Below are 19,675 nucleotides of genomic sequence, written 5' to 3'. Positions count from 1 at the left end.
TCACCCCTGGACTATGGGTCCATAGCAGTAGCTAGATGGTTGTCTTCTCCTCATGTGCTTCATTGTCGGATCTTGTGAGCTGCCTAACATGATCAAGATCATCTATCTGTAATTCTATATGTTGTTTTTGTCGGGATCCGATGGATAGAGAATACTATGTTATGTTGATTATCAATCTATTACCTATGTGTTGTTTATGATCTTGCATGCTCTCCGTTATTAGTAGAGGCTCGGCCAAGTTTTTGCTCTTAACTCCAAGAGGGAGTATTTATGCTCGATAGTGGGTTCATGCCTCCATTAAATCTGGGACGGTGACAGAAAGTTCTAAGGTTGTGGATGTGCTGTTGCCACTAGGGATAAAACATTGATGCTATGTCCGAGGATGTAGTTATTGATTACATTACGCACCATACTTAATGCAATTGTCTGTTGTTTTACAACTTAATACCGGAAGGGGTTCGGATGATAACCTGAAGGTGGACTTTTTAGGCATAGATGCATGCTCGGATAGCGGTCTATGTACTTTGTCGTAATGCCCAATTAAATCTCACAATATTCATCATGTCATGTATGTGCATTGTTATGCCCTCTCTATTTGTCAATTGCCCGACTGTAATTTGTTCACCCAACATGATATCTTATGGGAGAGACACCTCTAGTGAACTGTGGACCCCGGTCCATTCTTTTATACTGAAATACAAATCTGCTGCTATTATTCTTTACTATTTTCTGCAAACAATCATCATCCACACTATACATCTAATCCTTTGTTACAGCAAGCCGGTGAGATTGACAACCTCGCTATTTCGTTGGGGCAAAGTACTTTGGTTGTGTTGTGCAGGTTCCACGTTGGCGCCGGAATCCCTGGTGTTGCGCCGCACTACATCCCGCCGCCATCAACCTTCAACGTGCTTCTTGGCTCCTCCTGGTTCGATAAACCTTGGTTTCTTTCTGAGGGAAAACTTGCTGCTGTGCGCATCATACCTTCCTCTTGGGGTTCCCAACGAACGTGTGAGTTACACGCCATCAAGCTCTTTTTCTGGCGCCGTTGCCGGGGATCGAAAGAAAAGTTACACCCCAGAAATTGCCAACTCCCACGGCAACAGCTCTTTTTCTGGCGCCGTTGCCGGGGAGATCAAGACACGCTGCAAGGGGAGTCTCCACAATCCAATCTCTTTACTTTGTTTTTGTCTTGCTTTATTTTATTTACTACTTTGTTTGCTGCATTATATCAAAACACAAAAAAATTAGTTGCTAGCTTTACTTTATTTACTGTCTTGCTCTCTATATCGAAAAACACAAAAAATTAGTTACTTGCATTTACTTTACTTGTTTCATCATGTTTCCTTTTAATTTTACTGCAAAAGACATACCGATAGGACATGGGTCTATAGTTGGGAGAAACAATATAGAAGAATTTTTCAATCATGTTAGTACCGTTGAAGATTTTGAAGATAGACACTTGGTAGAACTTGCTCCTAATTATGAAATTGCTGCTGCTGCTTTAGTTCGCATGTTGGAAACTAAATTTGTTAATCTCAATCCTATAATCCAACACATGTTTCTTACACTCGGTGATATGGAAGAAGGGGAAAAGAAATTTTTTGTTTTAGAAACCCTACTTAGAGAATTTGGTGGTATAGCAAGAGAGGCTAGAAAGGTCTTTATTAAATATAAAATGCTTGGGTCCTATACCAATTTTGTTAGTATCCTTGAAAAGATGGACATGGAGAGAGTAAGGTACACTAATAATATTAATGATGGTGGGGAGATCAAAGCACCAATACCATGTAAGCTCCTGGCGATGAATGAAGCGCTAGAAAATAACTATGCTTGGCTTGTTCCTGAAAATTTGTTTGATGAGAGTAGCAAGCCCAAGACTAATGAAAAAGGAGCCGCTGAAACTTATGTATCTAATATACTATGCATGGTTGAGAAAACTCCAAACCCCGCTGAAGATGTATCACCTCTTGATAATACTTAATACACACTTTCTGCGCCTAGCTGAAAGGCGTTAAAGAAAAGCGCTTATGGGAGACAACCCATGTTTTTACTACAGTATTTTTGTTTTGAATTTGAGTCTTGGAAGTTGTTTACTACTGTAGCAACCTCTCCTTATATTAGTTTTGTGCTTTGTTGTGCCAAGTAAAGTCTTTGATAGTAAAGTGAATACTAGATTTGGATTGCTGCGCAGTAACAGATTTCTTTGCTGTCACGAATTCCGACCTGCCTCTCTGTAGGTAGCTCATAAAATTATGCCAATTTACGTGCGTGATCCTCAGATATGTACGCAACTTTCATTCAATTTGGGCATTTTCATTTGAGCAAGTCTGGTGCCTCAATAAAATCCATCTTTACGGACTGTTCTGTTTTGACAGATTCTGCCTTTTATTTCGCATTGCCCCTTTTGCTATGTTGGATGAATTTCTTTGATCCATTAATGTCCAGTAGCTTTATGCAATGTCCAGAAGTGTTAAGAATGATTGTGTCACCTCTGAACATGTTAATTTTTATTGTACACTAACCCTCTAATGAGTTGTTTCGAGTTTGGTGTAGAGGAAGTTTTCAAGGATCAAGAGAGGAGAATGATGCAATATGATCAAGAAGAGTGAAAGCTCTAAGCTTGGGGATGCCCCGGTGGTTCACCCCTGCATATTCTAAGAAGACTCAAGCGTCTAAGCTTGGGGATGCCCAAGGCATCCCCTTCTTCATCGACAACATTATCGGGTTCCTCCCCGAAACTATATTTTTATTCCGTCACATCTTATGTACTTTGCTTGGAGCGTCGGTTTGTTTTTGTTTTTTGTTTTGTTTGAATAAAATGGATCCTAGCATTCATTGTGTGGGAGAGAGACACGCTCCGCTGTTGCATATGGACAAGTATGTCCTTAGGCTTTACTCATAGTATTCATGGCGAAGGTTGAATCTTCTTCGTTAAATTGTTATATGGTTGAAATCGGGAAATGCTACATGTAGTAATTCTAAAATGTCTTGAATAATTTGATACTTGGCAATTTTTGTGCTCATGTTTAAGCTCTTGCATCATATACTTTGCACCTATTAATGAAGAAACACCTAGAGCTTGCTAATTTGGTTTGCATATTTGGTCTCTCTAAAGTCTAGATAATTTCTAGTATTGAGTTTTGAACAACAAGGAAGACGGTGTAGAGTCTTATAATGTTTACAATATGTCTTTTATGTGAGTTTTTCTGCACTGGTTCATCCTTATGTTTGTTTCAAATAACCTTGCTAGCCTAAACCTTGTATCGAGAGGGAATACTTCTCATGCATCCAAATCCTTGAGCCAACCACTATGCCATTTGTGTCCACCATACCTACCTACTACATGGTATTTCTCCGCCATTCCAAAGTAAATTGCTTGAGTGCTACCTTTAAAATTTCCATTCTTCACCTTTGCAATATATAGCTCATGGGACAAATAGCTTAAAAACTATTGTGGTATTGAATATGTACTTATGCACTTTATCTCTTATTAAGTTGCTTGTTGTGCGATAACCATGCTTCTGGGGACGCCATCAACTACTCTTTGTTGAATATCATGTGAGTTGCTATGCATGTCTGTCTTGTCTGAAGTAAGAGAGATCTACCACCTTAATGGTTGGAGCATGCATATTGTTAGAGAAGAACATTGGGCCGCTAACTAAAGTCATGAATCATGGTGGAAGTTTCAGTTTTGGACATATATCCTCAATCTCATATGAGAACACTAATTGTTGCTATATGCTTATGCATTAAAGAGGAGTCCATTATCTGTTGTCCATGTTGTCCCGGTATGGATGTCTAAGTTGAGAATAATCAAAAGCGAGAAATCCAAAATGCGAGCTTTCTCCTTAGACCTTTGTACAGGCGGCATGAAGGTACCCCATTGTGACACTTGGTTAAAACATGTGTATTGCGATGATCCGGTAGTCCAAGCTAATTAGGACAAGGTGCGGGCACTATTAGTATACTATGCATGAGGCTTGCAACTTGTAAGATATAATTTACATGATACATATGCTTTATTACTACCGTTGACAAAATTGTTTCATGTTTTCAAAATAAAAGCTCTAGCACAAATATAGCAATCGATGCTTTCCTCTTTGAAGGACCTTTCTTTTACTTTTATTGTTGAGTCAGTTCACCTATTTCTCTCCACCTCAAGAAGCAAACACTTGTGTGAACTGTGCATTGATTCCTACATACTTGCATATTGCACTTGTTATATTACTCTATGTTGACAATTATCCATGAGATATACATGTTATAAGTTGAAAGCAACCGCTGAAACTTAATATTCTTTTGTGTTGCTTCAATACCTTTACTTTAATTTATTGCTTTATGAGTTAACTCTTATGCAAGACTTATTGATGCTTGTCTTGAAGTACTATTCATGAAAAATCTTTGCTTTATGATTCATTTGTTTACTCATGTCATTACCATTGTTTTGATCGCTGCATTCATTACATATGTTTACAATAGTATGATCAAGGTTATGATGGCATGTCACTCCAGAAATTATCTGTGTTATCGTTTACCTGCTCGGGACGAGCGAGAACTAAGCTTGGGGATGCTGATACGTCTCCGACGTATCGATAATTTCTTACGTTCCATGCCACATTATTGATGATATCTACATGTTTTATACACTTTATATGTCGTATTTATGCATTTTCCGACACTAACCTATTAACGAGATGCCGAAGAGCCGATTCTGTCGTTTTCTGCTGTTTTTGGTTTCGTAAATCCTAGTAAAGAAATATTCTCGGAATTGGACGAAATCAACGCCCAGGGTCCTATTTTTGCACGAAGCTTCCAGAAGACCGAGGGGGAAAGGAAGTGGGGCCACGAGGCGCCGCCACAACAGGGCGGCGCGGCCCAGCCCTAGGCCGCGCGGCCCCGGCGTGTGGGGCCCTCGTGTGGCCCCCGCGTTGCCCTTCCGCCTACTTAAAGCCTTCGTCGCGAAACCCCCGGTACCGAGAGCCACGATACGGAAAACCTTATCGAGACGCCGCCGCCGCCAATCCCATCTCGGGGCATTCCGGAGAGCACCTCCGGCACCCGCCGGAGAGGGGAATCATCTCCCGGAGGACTCTTCACCGCCATGGTCGCCTCCGGAGTGATGAGTGAGTAGTTCACCCCTGGACTATGGGTCCATAGCAGTAGCTAGATGGTTGTCTTCTCCTCATGTGCTTCATTGTCGGATCTTGTGAGCTGCCTAACATGATCAAGATCATCTATCCGTAATTCTATATGTTGTGTTTGTCGGGATCCGATGGATAGAGAATACTATGTTATGTTGATTATCAATCTATTACCTATGTGTTGTTTATGATCTTGCATGCTCTCCGTTATTAGTAGAGGCTCGGCCAAGTTTTTGCTCTTAACTCCAAGAGGGAGTATTTATGCTCGATAGTGGGTTCATGCCTCCATTAAATCCGGGACGAGTGATGAGAAAGTTCTAAGGTTGTGGATGTGCTTGTTGCCACTAGGGATAAAACATTGATGCTATGTCCGAGGATGTAGTTATTGATTACATTACGCACCATACTTAATGCAATTGTCCGTTGTTTTACAACTTAATACTTGGAAGGGGTTCGGATGATAACCGGAAGGTGGACTTTTTAGGCATAGATGCATGCTGGATAGCGGTCTATGTACTTTTTCGTAATGCCCAATTAAATCTCACAATATTCATCATGTCATGTATGTGCATTGTTATGCCCTCTCTATTTGTCAATTGCCCGACTGTAATTTGTTCACCCAACATGCTATCTTATGGGAGAGACACCTCTAGTGAACTGTGGGCCCCGGTCCATTTTTTATACTGAAATACAAATCTGCTGCTATTGTTCTTTACTATTTTCTGCAAACAATCATCATCCACACTATACATCTAATCCTTTGTTACAGCAAGCCGGTAAGATTGACAACCTCGCTGTTTCGTTGGGGCAAAGTACTTTGGTTGTGTTGTGCAGGTTCCACGTTGGCGCCGGAATCCCTGGTGTTGCGCCGCACTACATCCCGCCGCCATCAACCTTCAACGTGCTTCTTGGCTCCTGGTTCGATAAACCTTGGTTTCTTTCTGAGGGAAAACTTGCTGCTGTGCGCATCATACCTTCCTCTTGGGGTTCCCAACGAACGTGTGAGTTACACGCCATCAGGGCGGCGCAACCGGCAACGTTTCGCTCGAAAACAGCCGGCAGGTTCGCGCCGGAGCCCCAACCCCGAGTACGATCCTGCTCTCCCGCGCGGCGACAACGGTGCCGGCGGCGAGTACTGCGGCGCTGCGGCGGACGGTGGGGATTGGGGCGGGGGCGTCGCACTAGGGCACCAACGAGGGTGAAAAAGAAATCAGGTCGAAGCGGTCGATTTTGCTCTCGGCCGACTTGCGGGACCGGGTAAGAAATGGAGGACGCTCGCCGCGTCATGCCAGCGTCCGCGGAGACGCAAACCTGGCGCATATTTGGGCCAGGTTTGCGTCTCCACGGACGGGCCGGTCACTTTGCGTCGTCCCGCTGGAGCAGGGCCCAGACGCATTTCCGGTCACGGCGGACGAAAACGGTCGCTCAGCGACCATTTGCGTCGCGCCGCTGGAGATGCCCTTAGCTAAAATTTACCTTCCTTTCTTGGCCTGGCAAAAAAATTCTTCCTTTCTTAACATGCAAAGTTTTGTTGGTTCCTTATTTAGCTCTCTAGTATAATTTAAACACTAAGAGCATCTCCACCGGTAGCCCCAAAATAGGCGCCGGCAGGGGCGCCGGCAGCTCCGTTTGGGGACGCCGGCACAGCATCCTCCATTTGGGGGAGCTGCTCCCACATCGCCGCCCCCAAACAGGCGGCCCCGATAGATAATTTGAATTTGAAATCTCAAACACAACCATAGAAATTCGAATAAGTCTACGAATATGAAGTTGGGCCAACACACGGCCACCAAATACGAATTGGTTTTGGAATAAGAAGTTTGGGCCAACAGACGGTCATCAGATCGTCGTTTCCGGCGCAAAAAAGAGCTTTGAAGTCAGATGATCGCATGATCACACGAAGGAGTTCACGGGCGGCGCAACCTCGAAGGCTTCCTCATCGGCGGCCGGCGGCAGCTCCGTCGCTGCAACAGGATCCACGATCACCGGGGAGGCATGAACGCGGACGGTGCCGGGGTAGACATGAACGCGGACGGTGGCGGTGGAGACATGAACGCGGACGGTGCCGGGGTAGACATGGACGGTGCCGGGGGAGACGCCGACGCAGCTCGCGCCGCTATCACCTCTTGGCCGATGCGTTCGCGGTACATCTCGTGCCACGCCCGTGCCAAGGGGTCCATCTTCTCCATGTCGGCCATCAAAATTTTCGATTCTTGAGACATTTTGGCCAACGATAGCTGTGTCGCTTCGTTGTTGGTCTTCATGGCAGCGGCGTGAGCTTCCATCTTCGCCGCCTCCACCCTCTCCCTCTCCAACTCGATGTTGACGTCATGTAACGTTCCAGTTTGAACACATGACTGTAAAAATGCAGTTTTATTCTCTGCAAGACTAAGCTCCAATGGCCGAATCAGAGTTCACAGATAGTGTTCGAGGGTAACCACGCCCTACACAAGTTACAGGAGCAGCGGCATGGCGGGAACTCGAACTACACTCCCAATTAGATACGAACTTGCACATAGAAGCACAAGCAGAGCCTGGTGAGTGGTGACTCTGGTCTATGCTTCGATGTGCATGTTCCATGTGATGGTGAAGCTCTTGCCCAGCGGCAGCTCGAGCCCGCCGACCTCCATCGTCACGCTTCTCTGCCCGCCATCCACGGCCTCTTCCTCCCCCGCCGCACCCGCGAAGTAGGTGCTCGACGTGGCAATGGCAGCGGCGTCCGAGCCGTCCACCTGGATGGCGAGGTCCCTGCCGGCGCCGTGCAGCCCCAGCACCGTGATCTTCTCGACGACGAGCCCCTTGCGCAGGCTGAAGCTCCCCATCGACACCTGCGACCGCACGGTCACCTCCTTGCCGCCGCGCACGGACGCGTGGAACCGCGCGTACGTCGCCTGCCCCTCGGCCAGCACCATGGCCGGCCGCTCGTCGTCGTCCACGTACACGGCGCCCTCCGCGTCCGCCTCGGTCGCGCCGAGCGGGAACGCCACCACCAGCGTGAACGGCGTCGCGCGCGCGTCCCTGGAGATGGTGCCGCCGCGCTGCAGCGGCAGGATCGTGTTCTGGTGCACGTGCACGTTGATCTCGTTCAGTGGCGCGTCGAGCTTGACTGTGGCGCCGCTGGAAACGACGACCTTGCTGGTGTCGAAGAGGTTGTACCACGTGCCCGGCGGGAACACGGCGCTCACGGACGTCGCGCCCTGCTCGAGGACCGGGGACACCATGACGCCGGCGCCGAGCAGGAACTGGTTGCTCACCCCGTAGCACGGCGTGAAGTCCGGGAACGAGAAGAAGAGCGGCCGCGCCACGGGGGCGCCGGTGAGGTGCGCCTCGTAGTTGAGCGTGTACAGGTATGGGAGCATCCTGTACCGCATGCCGAGGGCGTTCCGGGCCGACTTGGCCACGGACGCCCACTGGTACAGCTCCTGCCTCGGGGACGCGAAGTTGGCGTGGTCCCTGGAGAATGGGTAGAAGGCGCCGAGCTCGATCCACCGGTTGCACAGCTCCTCCAGCGGCGGGTCGCCCGCTGGGTAGAATCCGCAGATGTCAGCGCCGACCATCGGCATGCCAAAGATGCCGAAGTTGAGGATCGTGGAGATGGAGTACCGGAGGTTCTCCCAGGTGCCCTTGTTGTCACCGGTCCAGTGCGCGGCGTAGGCGCCGGAACCGACGAACGTGGACCGCGTCAGGACGAACGGCCTCTTGCCCTGGATGCTCTGCAGCCCCTTGTGCGTGGCAATGGCCTGCGAAAAGCCATACAAGCTGTGTGCATTGTACTCCAGGATGCCATTGTAGTGCATGGCGCTGGTGGCAATGGTGTTGAAGCCAAGAGGAGCCGACTTCCCGGAAGCATTGATCTTGTAAGGTGGCTCGTCCCATCTTGTGTTGGTGAGGTTCTTGCAGTCCAGGCAGCACAGCCATGGCTCCTTCGAGTCCGGGATCGGGCACTTGTGCTTCGTCGGGATGGTGCACTTGCCGGTGCAGAAGTTGGAGGCCTCGTTCATGTCGATCCACAGCCCATCCACGGGCACAAGCTCGTGGAACCTCCGTACCTCGTCGATCCACCACGACGCGCCATTGGGGTTTATGAAGTCTGGGAAGTAGACAGGGCCAGGCCAAACCTGGGCAAGGTATGGCTGCCCATCTAGCTTGATGAAGATGTCGCGCTCCATGCCGCGCCGGTACACGCCATAGGAGTTGTTTACGGCGATGCCAGGGTCGATAAGGACAATGTACTTCATCCCCCGTGCGTGGATCTTGTCAAGAAACGCCAGCAGCTTCGGGCGCGGGTAATTGACAGGGTCAAGCGTGAAGTCCTTGGCAGCATCCATATGGTCATCATCATTCCAGATCACGTCGAGGGGGATATCCGCATTCCGGTAGCCCTCCACGACTCCCTCGACTACTGAAATGTTCTGGTATCCCCACCTGCATTGGTGGAACCCTGAAAACCACAGTTCAAAACAATCAGATATTTGAAGATTACTGCGTAATTTTATAGATTTACGCTACCTTTGCTACTGTAAAGTGCTCTGTTAAATGTTGAATGGTTATAGGGTACAAATTCTATGATTTACATCTCTGTATGCTGCATGTAAATTTTTAATTTCTCTAGTGGTGATAAAGTATATGGGGATAGCAATTGGACCACAAGTGCTGGAAGAAATCCACCTGTAGACAACCGCTAAAATTTATTGCTGTTTGGTATTTTATCACAGGTCTCTGACCACATTCAGAGATAATTTTGTTTTTGTTTTCTCAGACATTCTCAGAGCAAGGTGGTCCACGAGCTGGGAATATCAGTAGAATGAAAGTAATTCCATCAGCATCACGTGAGTGACAACCAACAATATTATGTAGTACAAACAGATATTGTTGGATGCATCAGCAAGGTTTTGAAGACATTCTCACATTACTATGAATACAAAAATGATTGGTTTGTCTATCACTTATGATCTGCTGAGCCTAGGAGAAATGTGATGCTTTCGTAATGATAATAGTAATAATAAAAATAATATAATAATAACATATGGCTAACAACATAGCAAAAACTTCTTACCAAACATAACTTACTGCTAGCAAGTTACACAGATAAGGGGGTAAAGTCTACCCCTGAACTTAGCTGGTATGCTAATGATGTGTTCAAAATCCCAAAGCGGGAATAAACTCCCGTTGTGAAGCCTAATATTATTAGATTATATTTACAGCATACTACTGCTAGAAAGGGGTAAGTAGTGCCACGAACCATTCTACAAATAGTAAACAAAGGTAAACCAGAATTTACACAGGTTTTCAGATAACTAGAATTTACACAGCTATGGACATTTCTTTGGTGAAATCATAATACAAGGAACATAAAAATTCACAAGGCAATCCTAGTAGATTCCCACTATCACAGACATAAGGTTATATAGTGATGATGCCTAGACTACAAAGAAAAAATTGTCAAATTCAGAGGGGAGTATATATTCCACTATTTCCAAGCAAGGAGACAAGCCTTCTATTTATCTAGATGGACGTTTAGAGACGCCGGCACATATTTATGACTAATTCTACTTGAAGAAAGGCCACAGTTACGAGGAGTTAGATATAATTCTACAAGCACTATACTTATTCTACTGTAAAATATGGCACATTATGGATATACATAGCATTGGTCTAGCAAGAATATTACTATCCTCTGAAACTGAACCTAAATTAGTGTGCACCAAACTGACACTATTTCCACGCATAGCATAAGAAACTTATATTTGGTCAGACAATATGGACGTTAGCTAAACATAACACAAGCTATCTATGAATGGATCAAGACTGACTGAACCTAACAACCAGATTGACTGAACCTAAATTGCTCTCTGCAGTCCTCTGAAACTGAACCTAATTTCGTGTGCACCTGACTGGAAATATTCCACTCATAGCATCTGACTGAACCTAATTGCTCTCTGCAGGTTTTAAGATTTTGGGAATCTACACAGGTAGGGAAACTTTGGTGAAATCATAAGAAAGAAACATCAAAATTCACAAACCAATCTTAGTAGATTCACACTGTTACCGAGATGGCATATATGCCTAGACCACAAACGAACAATATTCCACTCATAGCATCTGACTGAACCTAATTGCTCTCTGCAGGTTTTTAGATTTTGGGAAGAAACATCGAAGTTCGCAAACTAATAATACTGCCTCCTTCCTAAAAAGGATGTCTCAACTTTATCTAAATTTGCATGTATCTAGACATGTTTTAGCATGTAGATACATATCTAGAGAAAGACGAGACATCCTTTTTAGGATGGAGGTAGTAGTAAATTCAAACTGTTACCAAGCTGCCATATATGCCTAGTCCACAAACGAACAAGTTCAGAGGAGTATATATTCCACTATTTCCAAACAAGGAGACAAGCCTTGCTATTTTTCTAGATGGACGTTCAGAGATGCCAGGATATATTTATGAGTAATTCTACTTGCAGACAGATTCATATTTCTGTCCAACTAATAAGTACTGTTCTTATTCTATGGTTGGATATAGCACACATCCAGCATTGGTCCAACAAATAAGTTGTTATCTTCTGAAACTGAACCTAAATTAGTGTGCACGACCAAACTGACAATATTCCACTTATACAGTATAAGAAACCCATATGTAGTCAGGTAATCTGGACCTTAACATAAGCAAGAACACCAGACAAAACGCTGATGACAAGACAATCAATCCAAACTGAAGACGAAACAGCAAAAAAATATGACTGAAAACAGAGTTCATCAGCGAGTCCTTACCGAATGCCCAGTAGGGCATGGGCGCGGGGCGGCCGATCATGGCGGTGTACTGGTCGACGACGGCGAGCGGCGTCGGGCCGGCGAAGAAGTAGAAGTCGAGCAGCCCGCCGATGACCTTGTAGGTGAGCGAGGTGCCCCTGTACAGGACGTCCATGCCGTTGCTGTTGAGCAGCAGCACGGCGTGCGCGACGCCGCGGCCGGCGACGCTCCGGAGGTCGACGTACACCGGGTGGGAGCCGTAGAGGTCGGTGTTGAGGTTGATGGCGGAGGCGTCGGTGGTGTAGAGCGTGTAGGGGTCGTTGGGCCGCAGCTTCATCCCGCCCGGCTGCGTGTTCTCGCCGAGCCCGTACAGCGCCGCGTCGCCCGGGAGCCGGGTGGTGAGCTCGAGGTACTGGTCCTTGAAGACGAGCGGGGTGTGGCTGGTGTTGAAGAGCGGCTGCCGGGTGGATTTGCGGTGCACGGCGAACCAGAACGGGTCGCGGCCGTAGGTGAAGGCCAGGTCCTCGCCGGCGTACTCGGCGGCGGTGAAGGGGGGGCCGGGGCAGGTGGCGGCGAGCGGCGGGGATGGCTCGCGCGGGAGCAGGTCGTAGGGGACCTCCCACCTCTGCTTCGCCGCGTCGGTTATCTGCACCCTCACCCTGTCCTTGGTCTCGTGCCTGCAAACACAACATTGCCATGGGCATCACGAAATGAGCTTGCATTGCATTGCATTGTTCTCGCAAGAATGAATTTGGTACACTCGTGACTGAACTGCACTATTTCATCGAAGCAAGAACACATTGCAATTTCTCAGTTCAGACCAACTCCCTCAAATTCAGGGTTCTCTTTTCTTTATCTTGACCGGATCGAAAAAGCAATTGTTACAACCACAAACATTCCCCTCAAAGAAAGCTAGTGGTACTACAAAAACATGGAGCACTGTGGATAAAAAACTGGGAAGAAGAAGAACAAGGAGCTCACTTGACGAAGAGCCTGAGGCGAGGGATGTCAGGGCCGTAGGTGGAGGTGCGCTGCTTCACCCGGAGGTACCCGACGAGGCCACCCCCGTTGGGGCGCTCCACCAAAGACACCAGCTTGTACCCGAACCCGACGGGCTTGGGCGCCGGTGCCGGCGCAGAGGCGCCATTGCTGGCCGTGCTGCTGCCTGCCAAGGTCAACAAGAGGAGGAGAAGAAGGCGCCATGGCAGGAGGTGGTGGGGAGCGTCCATTGCTGTGCTTGTCTCACTTGCTCGTCACCGCCCCTCTGCTCGCTCACTGGCTGAGCTCGGCCCCCTTTGTACAGACTGCTGCAGAGACGTGTCACAGGTGGCTGGAGAGAGAGGGAGCCGTGATGATGCGAGTAATGAGGGGAGAGAGAGTGTCAGTGTGCAGTAGGAGTACTGCTGCATGCATTGAGTGAGTGGCATGTTCAACGGAGGTGGAGCACATCCCTCCTTTATAGCCACCGTACCGTGGCCGTGTCGTCGCGGTAGTACATTGTATCGGTGCGTGACAGGTGGGGCCGGAGAACTGCCACGGTAGACTGGGTATGGTCGACGGTCACTCCAACAACAGAGAGGCGGTTCCCAACAAAAGAAGCACGAGAGTATTTTTACCGGTGCACTCAGAGCATTTTTACCAGTGCACTCGTAGAGATGTTAACAGTGATTTAGATGCCGGTGTTATTTTTGAGCTCACATCGACGCGCCTCTCAAAAATAGTGGATGTGTTTTTTGTTAGGGTAATATATTTGTTGTATTATCAGGGGTTCAAAGACCACAATATATAGTACATGTACAGGTGCACATATGCAGAAAGCCCCCTAACATATGGGGAAACTACAATAGACAGATATATACATCTAACATCCCTCCTCAAACTCATGGTGGATCCACAACACTGAGTTTGGAGAGTAAGAAATCATGGTCGCGCTTGAGTCACGTGCCTTCGTAAAGAAATCCGCTAACTGCAAATCTGAAGGCACATAATGAACCGCAACAACATCATCCTGTACCTGTGCATGTGTGTAAAAAGCATCAACACCGATATGCTTGATTAGCTCATGCTTGACCGGATCACGTGCAATACTGATAGCAATTGTACTGTCAGACAAAAATGGAGTGGGTGTCGTAACAGAGACCCCAAAATCTGCAAGCAACCAGCAATCAACAAAGCCATAGCCCGCAACTCAGCATCAACACTCGAAGGGAAACTGCTACCTGTTTCTTCGTCTTCCAAGCAACAAGCGAACCACCAAGAAACACACAGTAAACAGAAAGCGAACGACGATCCGTAGGATCACTCGCCCACGTAGCATCCGAATAGCATTGGAGCCGGAGAGAGCTGGAACGGGGAAAGAAAAGGCGACGAGTGATCGTGCCACGAAGATAACGAAGAACACGGAGGAGATGACTATAGTGAACGAGTGGTAGGAGCCGAGACAAGCCGAATCGGAATATGAACGAGGATAAGAAATATCGGGACGAGTGACGACAAGATAAACAAGACTCCCAACAAGATGGCGATAACGGGTGGGATCAGGAAGAGGATCACCATCAGTAGGACGAAGCTTAACATTAAGCTCCATAGGAGTATCGACTGTGCGCTCATCCCTAAGAGCAGCACGAGCAAGAAGATCCTGAATGCACTTTTCCTGAGAGATAAAAAAGCCATCAGAAGTGGAGGAAACCTCAATGCCAAGAAAATAGCGAAGAGGACCAAGATCAGTCATAAGAAACTGATCACGAAGACGAGTGATGTCTACGTTCCCCCTCCTTTCCTGTAGACAGTGTTGGGCCTCCAAGAGCAGAGGTTTGTAGAACAGCAGCAAGTTTCCCTTAAGTGGATACCCAAGGTTTATCGAACTCAGGGAGGAAGAGGTCAAAGATATCCCTCTCATGCAACCCTGCAACCACAAAGCAAGAAGTCTCTTGTGTCCCCAACACACCAAATAGGTGCACTAGTTCGGCGAAGAGATAGTGAAATACGGGTGGTATAAATAAGTATGAGCGAGTAGCAACGGTGCCGAGAAAAGTGCTTGGCGTGTAGTTGATGGTGGTGGTATTGCGAGCAGATGATAACGCAGATGAAACAAGTAAACAAGCAGTAGTAACTCAGCGGTATTTAGGAACAAGGCCTAGGGATTACACTTTCACTAGTGGACACTCTCAACATTGATCACATAACGAGAATAGATAAATGCATACTCTACACTTTTGTTGGATGATGAACACATTGCGTAGGATTACACGAACCCTCAATGCCGGAGTTAACAAGCTCCACAATAATGCTCATGTTTTAGTAACCTTTAGTGTAAGATAGATCAACGCTACTAAACCAAGTACTAGCATAGCATGCACACTCGTCACCTTCATGCATATGTAGGAGGAATAGATCACATCAATATTATCATAGCAATAGTTAACTCCATAATCTACAAGAGATCATGATCATAGCATAAACCAAGTACTAACACGGTGCACGCACTGTCACCTTTGCACACATGCGGGAGGAATAAACTACTTTAATAACAAATCACTAGAGTAGCACATGGATAAATTGTGATACAACATGCTGCAATCTTAAAGAGATATAAATAAGCACCTCACTATGCCATTCAATGAGTAAGTATTCCGTGAAATCTAGCCTAAGAGACCCACACGGTGCACACACTCGTCACCTTTACACACGTGGGACTAGGAGTCTCCCGGAGATCACATAGGTAAAACTCACTTGACTAGCATAATGACATCTAGATTACAAGCATCATCATATGAATCTCAATCATGTAGGGCAGCTCATGAGATTATTGTATTGAACTACATAGGAGAGAGATGAACCACATAGCTACCGGTACAGCCCCGAGCCTCGATGGAGAACTACTCCCTCCTCATGGGAGCAGCAGCGGTGATGAAGATGGCGGTGGAGATGGCGAGCGGTGTCGATGGAGAAGCCTTCCGGGGCACTTCCCCGCTCCGGCAGGGTGCCGGAACAGAGATCCTGTCCCCCGGATCTTGGCTTCGCGATGGCGGCGGCTCCGGAAGGTTTTCGTGGGTTTCGTCAATTGGTCTCGGGTTTTCCGATCCAGGGGCTTTATATAGGCGAAGAGGCGGCGCGGGAGGGCTGACGGGGGGCCACACCATAGGGCGGCGCGGCCCCTCTCGGCCGCGCCGGCCTAGGGTTTGGTGGCCCCGTGGCCCCCTCCGGTCCTTCCGGGTGTTACTGGATGCTTCCGATGAAAATAGGAACTTTGGCGTTGATTTCGTCCGATTCCGAGAATATTTCGTTACTAGGATTTCGAAACCAAAAACAGCGAGAAAACGAGAACCGGCACTTCGGCATCTTGTTAATAGGTTAGTTCCGAGAAAATGCACGAATATGACATAAAGTGTGCATAAAACATGTAGATAACATCAATAATGTGGCATGGAACACAAGAAATTATCGATACGTTGGAGACGTATCGGCATCCCCAAGCTTAGTTCCGCTCGTCCCGAGCAGGTGTAAAACGATAACAAAGATAATTTACGGAGTGACATGCCATCATAAACTTGATCATATTATTTGTACAGCATATGTAGAGAATGCAGCGATCAAAACAATGGTAATGACATGAGTAAACAAGCTGAATCATATAGCAAAGACTTTTCATGAATAGCACTTCAAGACAAGCATCAATAAGTCTTGCATAAGAGTTAACTCATAAAGCAATAATTCAAAGTAAAGGCATTGAAGCAACACAAAAGAAGATTAAGTTTCAGCGGTTGCTTTCAACTTATAACATGTATATCTCATGGATAATTGTCAATGCAAAGCAATATAACAAATGCAATATGCAAATATGTAAGAATCAATGCACGAGTTCACACAAGTGTTTGCTTCTTGAGATGGAGAGAAATAGGTGAACTCGACTCAACAATGAAAGTAAAAGAATGGTCCTTCAAAGAGGAAAGCATCGATTGCTATATTTGTGCTAGAGCTTTGATTTTGAAAACATAAAGAGAGCATAAAAATAAAGTTTTGAGAGGTGTATGTTGTTGTCAACGAATGGTAGCGGGTACTCTAACTACCTCATCAACCATACTTTCAAGAGCGGCTCCCATGAAGGACGTTATCTCTGCCAGCAAGGTAGATCATCCCTCTTCTCTTTTGTTTACACATGTACTTTAGTTTAGTTTTTCTTTATTTATGGATGACACTCCTCCCAACCTTTTGCTTACACAAGCCATGGCTAACCGAATCCTCGGGTGCCTTCCAACAATCACATACCATGAAGGAGTGTCTATTTGCAAAATTAAGTTGCTTACCGATGAATCGAGCAAAACATGTGAAGAGAATTATTAATGCAAGTTAATTAATCGGGCTGGGAACCCCATTGCCGGCTCTTTTTGCAAAATTATTGGATAAGCGGATGAAGCCACTAGTCCATTGGTGAAAGTTGCCCAACAAGATTGAAAGATAAACACCACATACTTCCTCATGAGCTATAAAACATTGACACAAATAAGAGGTAATAAATTTTGAATTGTTTAAAGGTAGCACTCAAGCAATTTACTTTGGAATGGCGGAGAAATACCATGTAGTAGGTAGGTATGGTGGACACAAATGGCATAGTGGTTGGCTCAAGTATTTTGGATGCATGAGAAGTATTCCCTCTCGATACGGGGCTTAGGCTAGCAAGGTTGTTTGAAGCAAACAAAAGTATGAACTAGTACAACAAAACTCACATAAAAGACATATTACAAGCATTATAAAACTATACATTGTCTTCCTCGTTGTTCAAACACCTTACTAGAAATTATCTAGACCTTAGAGAGACCAATTATGCAAACCAAATTTTAGCATGCTCTATGTATTCTTCACTAATAGGTGCAAAGTATATGATGCAAGAGCTTAAACATGAGCACAACAATTGCCAAGTATCACATTACCCAAGACATTATAGCAATTACTACATGTATCATTTTCCAATTCCAACCATATAACAATTTAACGAAGGAGAAACTTCGCCATGAATACTATGAGTAGAAACCAAGGACATACTTGTCCATATGCTACAGCGGAGCGTGTATCTCTCCCATAAAGTGAATGCTAGGATCCATTTTATTCAAACAAAACAAAAACAACAACAAACCGACGCTCCAAGAAAAAGCACATAAGATGTGATGGAATAAAAATATAGTTTCAGGGGAGGAACCTGATAATGTTGTCGATGAAGAAGGGGATGCCTTGGGCATCCCCAAGCTTAGACGCTTGAGTCTTCTTGATATATGCAGGGATGAACCACCGGGGCATCCCCAAGCTTAGAGCTTTCACTCTCCTTAATCATAGTATATCATACTCCTCTCTTGACCCTTGAAAACTTCCTCCACACCAAACTCGAAACAACTCATTAGAGGGTTAGTGCACAATATAAATTGACATATTCAGAGGTGACACAATCATTCTTAACACTTCTGGACATTGCATAATGCTACTGGACATTAGTGGATCAAAGAAATTCATCCAACATAGCGAAAGAGGCAATGCGAAATAAAAGGCAGAATCTGTCAAAACAGAACAGTTCGTATTGACGAATTTTAAAATGGCACCAGACTTGCTCAAATGAAAATGCTCAAATTGAATGAAAGTTGCATACATATCTGAGGATCATGCACGTAAATTGGCATAATTTTCTGAGCTTCCTGCAGGGCAGTGGGCTCAGATTCGTGACAGCAAAGAAATCTGGAACTGCGCAGTAATCCAAATCTAGTACTTACTTTTCTATCAACGGCTTAACTTGGCACAACAAAACACAAAACTAAGATAAGGAGAGGTTGTTACAGTAGTAAACAACTTCCAAGACACAAATATAAAACAAAGTACTGTAGCAAAATAACACATGTGTTATCTCCCAAGAAGTTCTTTTCTTTATAGCCATTAAGATGGGCTCGACGAGTTTTAATGATGCACTCGCAAGAAATAGTATTTGAAGCAAAAGAGAGCATCAAGAGGCAAATTCAAAACACATTTAAGTCTAACATGCTTCCTATGCATAGGAATCTTGTAAATAAACAAGTTCATGAGGAGCAAAGTAACAAGCATAGGAAGATAAAACAAGTATAGCTTCAAAAATTTCAGCACATAGAGAGGTGTTTTAGTAACATGAAAACTTCTACAACCATATTTTCCTCTCTCATAATAACTTTCAGTAGCAACATGAGCAAACTCAACAATATAACTATCACATAAAGCATTCTTATCATGAGTCTCATGCATAAAATTATTACTCTCCACATAAGCATAGTCAAATTTATTAGTTGTAGTGGGAGCAAATTCAACAAAGTAGCTATCATTATTATTCTCATCAAGTGTAGGAGGCATAGTATAATCACAACAAAATTTACTCTCCATAGTAGGTGGCACTAAAAGACCACTATCATCATAATCATCATAAATAGGAGGCAAAGTATCATCAAAGAAAATTTTCTCCTCAATGCTTGGGGGACTAAAAATATCATGAAAACCAGCTTCCCCAAGCTTAGAACTTTCTATATTATTGTCAACAATGGTGTTCAAAGCGTTCATACTAATATTACTACCAGCATGCAAAGAAGATTTCATAGGTTTTTTAATTTTCGCATCAAACAATCCATGTTTTAAATCAGGAAATAGAATAAGAAGCTCACTCTTGTACATTATGCCAAACTAGTGTAAACAAGAAACAACAAGTTGCAATTGCAGGATCTAAAGGAAATAGCTTTGAGCACACACACAACGGCGCCGGAAAAATACTTTACCTG

General features: G+C 45.5%; 1 protein-coding gene across 2 annotated transcripts; it reads right to left on the bottom strand.

Annotated features, from left to right (window-relative positions):
* Window positions 1-7,596: 7,596 nt before the first annotated feature.
* LOC124666686 (alpha-xylosidase 1-like) lies at window positions 7,597-18,880 on the bottom strand. 2 transcript variants are annotated; one of them, XM_047204017.1, is made up of 4 exons: window positions 18,857-18,880; window positions 12,876-13,105; window positions 11,916-12,571; window positions 7,597-9,585 (listed from the first exon to the last, which is right to left on the bottom strand). In XM_047204017.1, exons 1-4 carry the CDS (start codon window positions 18,878-18,880, stop codon window positions 7,700-7,702), a joined length of 2,796 nt encoding a protein of 931 aa, XP_047059973.1. In that variant the 3' UTR covers window positions 7,597-7,699. The 2 variants fall into 2 exon arrangements, with proteins under 2 accessions (XP_047059973.1, XP_047059972.1); XM_047204016.1 differs by lacking the exon at window positions 18,857-18,880 and having other exon boundaries at window positions 12,876-13,210.
* Between the last annotated feature and the right edge of the window lie 795 nt (window positions 18,881-19,675).

This window comes from Lolium rigidum, chromosome 6 (assembly GCF_022539505.1).
Source record: "Lolium rigidum isolate FL_2022 chromosome 6, APGP_CSIRO_Lrig_0.1, whole genome shotgun sequence".
NCBI classification, from domain to species: Eukaryota; Viridiplantae; Streptophyta; class Magnoliopsida; order Poales; family Poaceae; genus Lolium; species Lolium rigidum.
The sequence above is the reverse complement of the archived record's forward strand: the minus strand, read 5'-3'. Positions and strand labels throughout refer to the sequence as shown.

Coding starts and splice junctions, on each gene's coding strand:
- LOC124666686 (XM_047204017.1), bottom strand. CDS start 18,880: ATGCTCTCTTTTGCTTCAAATACT. Junction 12,572..12,875: donor CGCCTCAGGCTCTTCGTCAA/GTGAGCTCCTTG, acceptor TTGTGTTTGCAG/GCACGAGACCAAGGACAGGG. Junction 9,586..11,915: donor CATGCCCTACTGGGCATTCG/GTAAGGACTCGC, acceptor TGTGGTTTTCAG/GGTTCCACCAATGCAGGTGG.